The 13,875-nt window shown below is 40.3% G+C and overlaps 1 protein-coding gene across 6 annotated transcripts in view; it reads left to right on the forward strand.

Moving 5' to 3' along the window:
• Positions 1–13,287, forward strand: part of RBMS1 (RNA binding motif single stranded interacting protein 1) — a 381,888-nt gene extending 368,601 nt beyond the window's left edge. For all 6 annotated transcript variants that reach the window (XM_030210712.1, XM_030210715.1, XM_030210714.1 and 3 more), the window contains exons 11-14: positions 1,264–1,374; positions 6,003–6,083; positions 9,957–10,041; positions 13,130–13,287. In XM_030210712.1, the coding sequence (XP_030066572.1) occupies positions 1,264–1,374; positions 6,003–6,083; positions 9,957–10,034 (270 nt within the window). In that variant the 3' untranslated portion in view covers positions 10,035–10,041; positions 13,130–13,287. The remainder of the gene's footprint in view (positions 1–1,263; positions 1,375–6,002; positions 6,084–9,956; positions 10,042–13,129) is intronic.
• Positions 13,288–13,875: the final 588 nt, after the last annotated feature.

The raw sequence follows: 13,875 nt of genomic DNA on the forward strand, positions 1-13,875 counted from the left end.
GATGGAGGGCGGATGGAGGGGGGGCCCGGCGACCTCGGGTGGGGGGGGCGACCTCGGGGGCGGGGGGCGACGGCAGCGGCCTTTGTCCGGCTCTCGGCAGCCCTGCTTCAGGTAGGTCTTACTTTCGGGGGAGGCCTTATAATACAAATTTGCAGCAAAACCCCGGTAGGCCTTATTTTCAGAGTAGGTCTTATTTTCGGGGAAACACGGTAGTAGAAGATAATTTGTTTGAACCACAGTGGAGCACTTTTGAGATCTCACAAAGGGAGAAATGGGGTTTTTTCCCCCTGTTATTGCAAATTTAGGGGTCCTTTTACTAAGCTGTATTAGGTGCTAACCTGTGCCTAATGCAGCAAAAATAGTCTAACGCAGGATGCGCTAAAGTGTCTTGCATTACTTTTGCCATTTGCGCGTTCTTTTTTTTTTTTTTTTTTACATTTGTACCCCGCGCTTTCCCACTCATGGCAGCAGGCTCAATGCGGCTTACATGGGGCAATGGAGGGTTAAGTGACTTGCCCAGAGTCACAAGGAGCTGCCTGTGCCTGAAGTGGGAATCGAACTCAGTTCTTCAGTTCCCCAGGACCAAGTCCACCACCCTAACCACTAGGCCACTCCTAGGTTCTAAGCGCATGGTATTTATTTTGTTTGTAATTTTTTTTTTGTAGGAGACATGTTGCAGGCAGAAAATGGGCAGCGAGCGAATGTGCAAGCGGTAACCAGTTAGCGCATATACATTAACGTGTGCTAACTGGTTATCGCAGTTAACACAAGGAGCCCTTACCAACTCCTAAATAGGAGGCAGTGAAGGCTCCTGCTTTAATTTTTTTAAAGGCCGCACAGTAATGGTAACATTAGCACATAGCCATAAATGAAACAAATACAAAAAAAAGCTTTTTGATGGCCATAAGAAATGGGCTTAGCCACTTAGTTCAGTTTAGTAAAAGAGTTCCTTAATTGGTGTCGCCACTGAATTTAACACCAGTTTATATTTTCATGTTTACACTGGGATCCAGGTGAACTGTTACAATCAAAGGCTTGAATACAGCCTTCATGTTCCCCAAGTCAGATACCCATTTCAGTTTACTGTAGCACAGTTTGTATTGTATTTACAATTAGTACTGCAAAGTATGACATTTTCTTCCTGGTAACATTTGGATTTTTTATTTTGTAGAATAATATTTACATACATTGACAGACTATCAATTTCAACTAGTTAAAATCCTAAATTTTTTTAGTTCATTTTGTTTTGTTTTATTCTTTTAGGGGGCCGTATTAACTCCCTCTATGGACCATACCATGTCACTACAGCCTACATCCATGATCAGCCCTTTGACACAGCAAATGAGTCATCTTTCATTAGGCAGTACTGGAACGGTAGGTAGCAATTTATACTGATTGCTTGCAAAAGGATATCTGTTTTGTATAAAAACAGAGCTGTGTGGCTTGAGAAAAATGCACACTGTCTATCATTTTCACTTGTATAAAAACCAAACATGTCATTTGTCTCTAATGAAACTATTTGAATGTGAAAATATTACCAAATAGGATAAATGATGTGTGAATTATACTTCATTTTGAATAAAGTAGGTCAATTGAATGTGAGATTAGTTCTACCCTGAATATAGTGGAGAATTCTGTATTTTTAGATCATTGTCTTTTGGGTCTCCTATTTGTCTGGCATCTTGCACGCTCCAGAGTTGCAGAGCATGTTACTGTCTTTGTTGAGTTTGATGTCTAGTGGCAAGAGGCGTTAGATGGAGGCAGTAAACCTGAGTTGAGGGGAGATTATGTACAGAGATCTGACAGCTAGTCTCCACAGGATCTGGTGTTCAAGCAATCTGCATTGTGTTTAAGTACAGGGCTCTCACCTCCCTTTTTTCTCAAGAAGAGAATAGAAACAGAGAAAATGAAGACAGTTAAAGACCATATGGTCTGTCCGGTCCACCCCATCTACTATCCCTTCTCCACCTCTCCTAAGTACTTGTCCTCCACCGGGAGGCCGTACCATTGGATTCATCACCTTTTCTGTGAAGAAGTATTTCCTTAGGTTACTCCTGGCTCTATTCTCTTTCACTTTCATCCATGCCCCCCCTCATTCTAGAGCTTTCTTTCAATTGAAAGAGATTTGCCTCCTGTACATTTATGCCACGGAGGTACTTAAATGTCTGTCACATCTCCCCTCTCCTGCCTTTTTTCCAAAGTTAAACATATTGAGATCTTTAAGTCTATTCCCCATATGTTTTATGACAAAGACCACTGACCATTTTAGTAACCACTGTTTGGATGGACAGTTTGATGATTGATGAATCCTGAGCAACTTCACCATTTTTGTTCAGGATTTAAATATTTTATTGCTTGTTTATCTGGAATGTTAAAGAAAACAAACAAACCTTTAGGTGCATTTCTCTTAAAGCATGAGTTCCTTTTGGTGGGGGTCAGTTCATCCAGCCCATCTGTATGTTATCTGTTTGTGCATGAGTAAACTGGAACATTGAAGGATCCCACAGAGGTTCCTAGTTCATTACTGATTGAAGATTGGCCAAGACCTGCAGCAGTGAAGATTTCCCCATGCCAGTGAGTGTGGCAACAAAGGTATCTAGTGCAAGCCAGAGTCCTCAATCCCTGCTGCCACAAGAACTACAAGAAATGATAGTGTTGCCCCACCACCTCTCAGTCTTCATTTTAATCCCCCCCCCCCATTTGACCAGCAGCAGAAGTGCTTACGTGCATGTTCGCTAGTTCCGTGGAGCAGTGGCGTAGCTACGTGGGGCCTGAGGGGGCCGGGGCACCCGCAGATTCACCCCAGGACCCCCCTCCCGGCGAACTCGCCCCCGCCTACCTTTACATTTGCTGGCGAGGGATCCCACTCCCCGCCAGCCGACGTCTTCTCAGTCCTTCCTGCTCTTCAATTTGTTTGCTGACGTCCTGCACGTAATTGTACGTGCAGGACGTCAGACTCAGAGAACAGTTCTGTTCTCTGAGTCTGATGTCCTGCACGTACAACGTGCAGGACGTCAGCAAACAAATTGAAGAGCAGGATTCAGCGACTGAGAAGACGTCGGCTGGCGGGGAGTGGGATCCCCCGCCAGCAAAAGTAAAGGTAGGCTGCGTCGGCGGCGGGTTCGCGGCGGGAGAGGGGAGCGGCAATGTCGGCGGTGGGAGGGCGGCGCCGAGGGGAGGGCTAAAATGTGCCCCCTCCCCCCGGGCTCTGGACCCCTCCCCCACGGAAGGCTGGCTACGCCCCTGCCGTGGAGCAGGTCACATGATAACAGCTAGGATCTTAAAAGTGTCCTGCCACAAGACTGTCTCCACAGCAGCAGGAAATAATTGTGTGCTACACACTTCAGCATTTGTAGGCCAACAATAATTTGCTTTTTGTGCTGCAGGAATTAGAATACCAGCACCAGGTATTTTCACCACTGAGAGCTACTGCTTGATGTGCAGGTATAGAGCTCCACAAATCACCTCTCTCTCCTGCTCCACATACCCATAACTAGTAACACCTACTCTCCCCCCCCCCCCCCCCCCCAAGATCTCTGCAGTTCCAGATAGTCTCACCCCCAGACTACCCCTCACATATACACTACACCACTCACGAGGCCCCCACCCCCAGCCTACCAGCCCCCACCCACACCTCTCCCCACCAAGTCCCCATGTCTAAATGTGCCAACGGAGAAAGGGGAAACTTGCCAACTTTCAACTTACCTGTATTTTTGATTTGCTAATATCTGACCAGCAAAAGTGTTTTTGGAGTCATTTCCCATTACCAACATGAATCACCATGTTTTCTGTTGCAATGGTTCTTGAGTAAATGGTGGTTTACAGTGCATAATCAAATAATAAAATCCATATAGAAAATCAAGAAACTTGTCAATAATCAGTAAAACCTGTCATATAAATCTCCGCATATGGTTGATTGTTGCCTGTTCACCAATTTTGGCTGGCTCATGGCCCACACTGTGAGATGATTTCAGTTTATTAGGACAGTTAAGAATGCAAGCAGCTTCTGTTCCTATAGTGCTCATTTTGTGACTGGACTGGATTCAGTTTGTTCTATTGCTGTTAGAAGTCTGTTTAGCCATATCACAGCAAACCACAATACTTCCCATACTACTGTAATAATGTAATTAATGGTATGGTCTTTCGAAAATGACGGAAAGCAGCCAGCATGTCCTGGTAATATGGTTCTGAAGACGTGATATCATTTTTATTGCAAAATCTGCTAGCAGGTCCACTATTAAACTGTGGTACAGATCAGAAGCTAGGCAAGGACTTCTCTTTTTATTTAGCATACACATTTTCAGCTTTTGTCCCCCCCCCCCCCCCCCCAATCATATTGTTATTACATGTACTCGGGTATAAGATCTTTCAGAAAGAATTGATTTACTTTATTAAGCGATAGACGTCTGGTTGCTCGATCGCTTACACAACAAGATTTATAATGTTTTCAGAAGATACTTTGTATAGAACAGAATAAGGCAGGAGCATAACTGTCAAATGAGGCAATGCAAATGCTTGGACATTTACAGAGAACATTAACGTATTCAGTCTGAGTCTGAATCCATCCTTCTATCTCAGCATTCTGCTCTGCCAACAGAATTTCTTTGTTAGGCCCTGAAAAGGAATGCTGTCAGCCAGTCACAATGCAGGGACAATACCCATTCAGCCATAAATGCGCCGCGTCCTAGAAATGTAGAGCACTGAAATCCCTGTGGTTTAAAATGCTATTATCCTGAGAGCTCACCTTCAGTAATCACAATAGCCACGTGCTTCTATGACACTAAGTGGCACTTGATAACAAGTGGCTGAAAGTATTACACGCAGACTCCTGTTTTGTGAATCACTCAAGAGAACACTCAACCAACCAGTCCTTCATGCTGCATGTCAAATACCCCCCCCCCCCAAAAAAAAAAAGATATAGGGGAATTAGAAAAGGCGCAGAGATGGGCAATGAAAATGATAAAGGGGATGGGATGACTTCCCTATGAAGGCTAAAGAGGCTAGGGCTCCCCATCTTGGACAAGAGACTGATGTTTCAGGTCGCCTCAGAATTGTTGATTAAATTTGATTGTTGCACCATTAACTGAGTTTTCAGCTTGAATGCGTAGTTCTTTTATTCAAAATAAGTACCTGAATATATGTAAACCGCTTTGAATGTAGTTGCAAAAACCTCAGAAAGGCGGTATATCAAGTCCCATTTCTCCTTTCCCATTTCTCTTTCTTTCTCTTCCTTTTAAAGGTGTGGATTTCTTTTTTTAAGTTAGCAAGTACTGTGTTTTCATCTCTGGTAATTCCTTTTTTGGAACTCTTTCGGAACTGAGACAAATTATATTTTCTGAAGAAAGCTGAAAACTTATTTGTTTGGTAGATACTGATTTTAAAAAATACTGTTTGACTTTATTTTTTATTTTTATTTTTTTATTTTAATGTATTATAACTGTTCTTAATTTGTATACCACACTGGAGCTTAATTCAGGAGATATAGCAGTTAATAAAAATCCTATTGATATTGATAGATATGATAGAGGTCTATAAAATATTGAGTGGAGCGGAACGGGTAGACGTGAATCACTTGTTTACTTTTCCCAAAAATACAAGGACTTGGGGGCACACAATGAAGCTACTAAGTAGTAAATTTAAAACAAATAAGTGAAAATATTTCTTCACTCAACATGTAGTAAAACTCTGGAATTCCTCGGCAGAGAATATAGTAAAAGCAGTTAGCTTAGCAGGGTTTAAGAATGATTTAGACAAGTTTCTAAAAGAAAAGTCCATTAGCCATTATTAAGATGGCCTTGGGAAAATCCACTGCTTATTTCTAGGATAAGCAGTTAAAATCTGTTTTACTCTTTTGGGATCTTGCCAGGTACTGGTGACCTGGATTGGCCACTGTTGAAAACAGGATACTGGGCTTGATGGATCATTGGTCTTCAATTAATCAGTCTGTCCCAGTATGGTAGTGATTATGTTCATATATGTTATGTTCTTTTTCTTCCTTCCAGTACATGCCTGCTACTACAGCTATGCAAGGAGCTTATATTCCCCAGTATGCACATGTTCAAACAGCAGCTATTTCTGTTGAGGTTGGTAACATTTTATAGTTGCATTATGTATCCTAATTGTGGGGCCCTTTTACTAAGCCGCGTAAGCGTCTACGCACACCCAACACACACCAATTTGGAGTTACTGCCAGGCTACCGTGTGGCTCTTGCAGTAATTTCATTTTTGGCGCGCATCTGATATGCACGTCCGAAAAATAATTTTTATTCTCTGGCGTGTGTCTGCTACATGCGCCAAGTGGCATTTCACGCGTGTAGGTCATTACTGCCCGGTTAACGTATGAGACCCTGCCACTAAGTCAATTGCTGGCAGTAAGGTCTCAGACCCAAAATGGAAGTGCGCCAATTTTTATTTTGCTGCACATCCATTTTCGGCAAAAATTTTAAAAAGGCATTTTTTGCAGGCGGACTGAAAAATGGATCTGCGCGCACCCAACACATGCGCCTACACTACCGCAGACCATTTTGCAGTGCACTCCCGTGGTTGTGAAGATCTTACAAACTGCGGACAATACAGTTAGAAATAGATTTACCTCTATGAGGGGTGATTTATAAAGGATTTTTCATGCATAAACCCTGATATATATACATGTAAAAAGCCACTTATAAAATCACCCCACACATGAAAGTATGCACCTTGACAAGACAGAGCGTTCTTTGATGTGTATATATCTTTGGGACCCAATTGGATGGAGCACAGGTGGAGTCATGAAATACACATGTATATAATAAAATATATAAGAAAAGTATCTCCTTAACAATAAAACACAAAACACCAAAGGGGAAGGAAGTCAATTATATAGTTTCTACAAAACGACATAAACACAAATACAGGACTAGATTCTATATATCATGTCAAAAAATTCAACACTGAAATGAAATTCGCCTAAGCACATTCTCTTAAGTACGCCTTAATTTAGTTGTACTTTAGAATAAGCCTAAATTTCCACGCGATATATAGAATATGCCAAGTGGCCACGACAGCGCCTACCTCTAGGCGCAGCCATTTACGTCATGTAAAACTTGATGTAAATACCAGCGCATAAGTTATGAAAAGAGAAGGTGTATTCTATAACTATACGCATATTTTTCTGAGATGCCCATGATCCTCCAATTCCATGCTCATAGCCACACCCCCTTTTTGGCAGCGTGCATTAGCATTTATGTGCACCGCTTTGCAGAATACGCCTAGCAGGTGTGCAGAACTTTTAATTAATGCCAATTAGTGCTAATTGCTTGTTAACATCAATTATCAGTACTGATTAGCTTGTTAGCTAATTAAGTTATGTGCATTGTTATGGAATATGCTCCAGTTTCTGCACAGAAATCTCAGCGTGATATATAGAATCCAGGGGACAACAGCTGTACATATAGCACAAAACATTATAAATTATAAATGTAAATCAGTTCTATATGCAAAATTATTTATAGTCTATATGCACAATGGTCTGTATTGTTATCAATTTTAATTCTTCAGTTTGGGTTTAAATGCTTTTGAGTTATAGTTTTTCATTTTAAATTGATTTATATTTATAATTTATGTTTTGTGCTATATGTACAGTTGTTATATGTCCATTTTTCTGTTTGTAGTTTTTTTATAATTGTAGTTATCTTTTAATGATATTTTATTGTTTTTAATTTACATTTTATGTTTTATGTATTATGTTGTTTTGTAGAAACTATATAATTGACTCCTGAGGCAGGCGCATGTGGCACTGAAACGTAGGTCTGCATAGTCATTTTTAGCCATCATCCTCAAATAAACCACTTGCTTTGGAACAACATTGCTCTACCCCCCTTCTTCTTTTAGTTGGTGTTTGTGTTTCATCATAAACTATACACATTCATGCATACTTCAGCTGTCTTCGTTGACATCAGATCCCAAGCAGGTGTAAATGTATACAACCGCATTTTAGTCATTAACTTTGGCAGCTATTGTGATGCTGTTTTATAAGGACACACCGGTGCTATGAACCGCCATTTGACATTTCATGCTGAGGTAGGAATTGAGATGCCCAGACCATGAGGTCCCTGACTCCGCCAGTATTTTACAAAGGCCTCTGCTGAACATAGAGCTTTTTATGAACTATATATGAGGGCACCAGCAAATTTACATGGATTTCCCATCATTTACAGCAGGAGCATCGATTTTGTAAAATTAAACATGAATTAAAAAAAAAAAAAAAGAGCATGTGAGTACTGGAACTTACATATGGAAGTGGCTATTTGTATGCCACAAGCTATACTATATTTGTTCCATTTCTGAAAACTAGACCCATAACTGAAGCTAATTAAGCATCAAAGCTGCTAAAGTTTTCCCCCTCTCAGATGTCAATATAATAAACAGAGGATTAAGGGTATTTGCTCTCTCAGTGTCCCATGTTGAGCCCTGACGGAAACACTTGCACTCAGTTGGGAGCAGATGGAAAAGCTGATGGGGAAATCTTTTTTTATGATATATGTATCCACATTGCAGAATGTAAAATACACATATTTTTTCAGCCTACAACCCCCCCCCCCCCATTTGATTCTCTCTATCCCTGTCATCTAGTAGCTTTCCAAAATCGTTATTTTATACACGTAGATGCATTTTAACATGACCTGTCCATCTTTATAGAGTAGACTCAAAGTAGATGCCAACTTAGCCTTCCAGCCTAGGTGATCATGTTATAAAATTACCCTCATGTTGGTGTTCACAGATCATGTTATATTTCTACCTTGTTTATCCCTTACTAAGTATTCTTTACTAGTCCTTAGTGGATATATGTAGGAGACAATCAAACTGGGCTCTTTGATGTAGATACTCTAAGAAGTTTTTACCTATAGGGTCTGTACCGGTCATCAAAGCTAAAGTACGTGTGTATGCTTGCTTTGAGTATTTCTGCAAGAAAAACTGCTTGCAGAGATTGGCCCTGCTTCCTCTGCGAGTACTTTTTTGGACTATTTGTAACTACAGACTTTCAGAGCAATTCTGTAACTGGGTTCCCGTATTTACGTGCCCAGTTATGGAATTGTCCTGAAGGTGTATAGTCATAAATTGATATGCATGTCTATAAGGTAGCACATAAATTCTTTAGGGCCTTATTCTACAAAAGTTTCTGCTCCTAAAGTTTACACTCATAAATTTAGGATCATAATTTATTCTCCTAAATGTATGTAGAAGCATAGATTATGCTCGTAATTTAGGACCATAAATTTAGGAGGTTAAACTTCGTCGAGTAAGGGCCTTAGCACATAACTACAAGGGGCAGAGCATGGGTGTGTCTTCAACTTGCATGCATAACTTATAAAATACAATAAGTTGCATGTATTCCATGGCACACATAGGCACACCCATTTGTGCCTGCCATTGACCTGGTGTCAAGGTGTGGCAATTCAGATTTATGCTAGTGTTGTGTAACGGCATCTTGGTGCACAAATGCCGTTATAGCATTAACGCTCATCATGTGATCTTGGCACCCCTAACTGGAGGAGCCAAGTTAGAAAATTGTCCCTATTGTTGCTGCAACACACTTAACCCAGGAGTTCTCAACCCAGTCCTTGGGACACACCCAGCCAGTTGGGGTGTCGGGGATATTTACAGTGAATATGCATGAGATAAATTTGCATGCACTGCCTCCATTATATGCAAACCTATCTCATGCATATTCATTGTGGGTATCCTGAAAACCCAACTGGCTCGTGGACTGGATTGAGAGCCACTGCTCTATATAATGCATGTGAAAGCATGCACATTATGTTGATAAAGTTATATGGATTTTTCTACAGAGTGTGGGTGATTTTCAGAACCGCTCATTTTTCTGAGCTTTAGAAATGGCCCTTATAATGCTTTAGGATTTGTGAATACAGTTTGCTATCTGATGTGCAGCTCTTGGTTCTGTTTCCTTTAATTTATAGGATGCTAGCGGCCAGCAACAGGTTACAGTAGAGACATCCAGTGACCATTCTCCCTATACCTATCAACAAAACAAGTAATGGGAAGGTAAGATATTCCAGTCACTATGAACAGGTTTAAATTAATTTTCACACATCCAGACTAGGAAATAAATAGACTTACTGATTACTTGTTTGGTTAACTCTCTGAGGGGCCCTTATACAGAGGCTGATAAGGGCCTCCGCGCGTCCAGTATGCGCCAAATTGGAATTACTGCCCCAGGTGGTTATTCTGAATTTGGCGTGTGCCGAAAACACACAGTAGAAAATATTTTCTATTTTCTACCGCATGGCACTTAACCGGTGGTAAACGGCAGTGGGTGCGCACTGCATGCCTACCGCCTGGGTAGCACATGAGACCTTAGCACTAAGTCAAAGGACGGTGGTAAGGTCTCGGGTCGAAAATGGATGCGCACTGTTGTTGTTGTTTTTTTTTTTTGCCGCATGTCCATTTTTCAGGCCCACGAAAAAAGGCCCTTTTCCCAGGACGCAGTAAAAACTGGCCCGGAGTTTGCCCAAAAGATTCGCTCGCACTGTCGCAGGCCACATTTTGCCGTGGCTTAGGAAAAGGGCCCCTTAAACAACGAAAACTAAAAATGATTTCAGAAATGACCCACCTTACTTCAGCATATATATATCCCAGTGCAGGCTTCCCCAACAGCACAGACATCCAGTGACACCCAATGTTATGTCTTAAAACTCTCTCATGGAAAAGTGGGCCAAGAGCCAGTAAAACCACAGAGTTCTGGCTGCTATATAAGATGCTGATCTTAAGTCATAAAGCATTACATAAGGGGGTTCCTTCTTATTTGGCATCAGTGATCTGTCCTTATATCCCGGGTAGGCTGTTAAGGTCAGCTAATGCTTCTTTGTTGACGCTACCATCTTCTGCATAGGCTCGCTTGCACTCTGAGGGAGAGGTTTGTTTTTTTTTGTCATGCCCCAGCACTGTAGAATCAGCTCCCAAGTGGTATTCGGGAGGAGAGGTCATTTAAAGAATTTAAGCTTAAATTGAAAGCCTATTTTTTTTAGAAAGCATTTGGGACATTTTGCCGGGTGGATGACAGTATATGAGGGTAACCTGCAATTAGTGAATGGTCTTGTCTAGTGTTGTATTTCTTTTTTATATTTGATAGTATTCTTTTCTAATTTTATAAGTTCTGACCTTGTTGAAAAGGGGGGTATATCGACATTTTAAAGCCAAAGTTCAAATCCTTCTCCCACCGATGCTTTTTGCGACCTTGGGCAAGCCACTTCACTTTGCATTGCCTGAGGTGGATCTTAAATTCTAAGCTGTCTTAAGCAAGGATCTACCAGGTGTTCCCAAATACATAATTCACCTTGTGCTCAAATTTGGAGAAAACAAATAATGAACTCCAAACCCATATCTAAGGACATTTCAAAGGAATTTGCTTGGATGGCCAGCTAACTTTTTAGGTAAAATTCCCTTCATGACATTCACCCTACCTTTAGTAGCCAAAAATAGATGCCTTTTAAAATAATCCATATGCTTATGACTGCAGAAAAAGGGCAGTTATTCAATCCTGACATTTTTCTGTGTGCTTTGCGTTCATTAACCACTATTGGCCAAGAGATCAAAGGATGCGTGAGAAACAAGATGACATCATCCACAAACAATAATATTGGATTCAGAAAGGGATGGGTAAGAAGGTGCAGGTTGCTAAATGCTGGAAAGTATAGGTAGAATTTGGTAATTCGATGTTAAGGAGGAAGTCTTGTTATAAGACCAGTTGTCACCTTTATATTGGAGTGCTATACATTTCTTTTTAAAAAATTCAATAAAGATTTAAAGTTTTTAAAAAAAAAGAGAGAGGGGGGTGAGCAGTTCCAGGGTAGGTTTAGGCAAGATGATATACATTTAGAAACTTCTTTTTGAAATCTTTACTGTGTGTGCTTTCAGCTTTCTGTAAAAATACATGCAGAATCCACAATTGCAAACCTCCTACAAAGCCCATGATTTTCAGAGGAAAATACTCCGTTAAAAATTTGCTGACAACATGTGCAGCATTGTGTACCCCTACGTTTCACAGGCTGTTTCTGGATACAACAGTATACATAGTTCTGAAAATCAAATATATACACATGGATATCCTCACCCACCCTAAACATATCCTAGATGTATCTCTCTTTAAACTAGCTTAAAAGCATGTGTTCACTGGGAAGCTTTTAGCCTCTGAGGGGGAGGGGTTTGGGGTGTTCAGCCGTGCAATTTACCCAGCTAGATATGATATTGGGAGATATGATTGAGGTCTATAAAATAATGAGTGGAGTGGAATGGGTAGATGTGAAGCATCTGTTTACTCTTTCCAAAAATATTAGGATAGAGGGCATGCAATGAAGCTACAAAGTAGTAAATTTAAAACAAATCGGAGAAAGTTTTTCTTCACTCAACGTGTAATTAAACTCTGAAATTCGTTGCCAGAGAATGTGGTAAAGGCGGTTAGCTTAGCGAGGTTTAAAAAGGTTTGGACGGCTTCCTAAAGGAAAAGTCCATAGACCATTATTAAAATGGACTTGGGGAAAATCCACTGCTTATTTCTGGGATATGCAGCATAAAATGTTCTGTACTTTTTTTGGATCTTGCCAGGTATTTGTGACCTGGATTGGCCACTGTTGGAAACAGGATGCGGGGCTTGATGGACCTTTGGTCTGTCCCAGTATAGCAATACTTACGTAGATACCTTTTGAAAAGTAACCTCTGTGATCTCAAATGAAAGCCCCTAATCAGAAAATTTGGTTTCAAATTATCCTACTGTAGATGTGGCAAAAATCCTGGCAGAAGAATGGGGAAATTAGCATGTGGCCATTAAAGTAAAAACGAACACAGCCATTTTACTGCCACGCTAAAAGTGGCCACATCATGCAGGAAACCCATGCACAGACAGCTGCGTCAGCCACTTTTTATTGTGGCTTAGTAAAAGGACCCCTAAGCCTGCATTGAAATTGCATTTTTAAAATATTTCTAAAGAGCATTTTCAGATGGAGAAAGAAGCATTTTAAACATGTGTGCCCTGGATCCGGTGTAGTACAGGAGAAATCTCCAATAACAAACAATTCCCATTACTAAAATCAAAACAATAAAATAATTAAATTGTCATTGTTTTTTCTTCTTTCAGATTTGCAGTTTTGAGACCGTACCTGGATGACGGTGCAAAGCCTGATACAATCATGGATTTTTTTGTGATCAATTGTGCTTTAGGAATTATTGACAGTTTTTTGCACAGGTTCTTTGGAAAAAAAAAAACATTATTTATAATAAAATCAACTAAAACTATTTTTGCTATAAGTTCTATGAGGTGCATAAAAATCCTTCCATTCATCTAGTGACTGTTTCCCCCCCCCCCCCCTCCCCTCCAAACAAGTTTATTTTATTAAAGAAAAAATTTTTATCAAGTATTACAATACAAAAAAATCTGTTTTCTGGGTATGCACGAATGACCACACAGACTTTTTCAAGTGCATAACAGATGGTTTTTGTTACATTTTTTTTATTTTTAATTGTATGAACTTTTTTTTTTGAAGATTAAAATAGTAAAAAAAAATAAATAACTCAAATGATGATTTCTGCTTGCAGTGTGAATGTTGCTATAGTGCAGTGTTTAGCTACATTGGCCTGTCTTTCTTTAACATAGTGGGAAGTGTCTTAGTCTTTTTCTATGAATTCCAGTTTGCCTTAAACCTTTTTAATGCTGTAGCTGTTTCAGTATGTAGTCCACAATAATGACGTAGAACGCTTTGACCAAATGAGCTGGTCTATTATGCCTTGTAAAACAGCAGCATAGGGCTTTTAAAAGGTAGTCAATAAAAATTCTGAAAATCGTCTTTTAAAAAAAAAAAATAGTGTGTAGAAGGTGTTTTTAAT

Source organism: Microcaecilia unicolor, chromosome 7 (genome assembly GCF_901765095.1).
Source record: "Microcaecilia unicolor chromosome 7, aMicUni1.1, whole genome shotgun sequence".
In the NCBI taxonomy this organism is placed as follows: domain Eukaryota; kingdom Metazoa; phylum Chordata; class Amphibia; order Gymnophiona; family Siphonopidae; genus Microcaecilia; species Microcaecilia unicolor.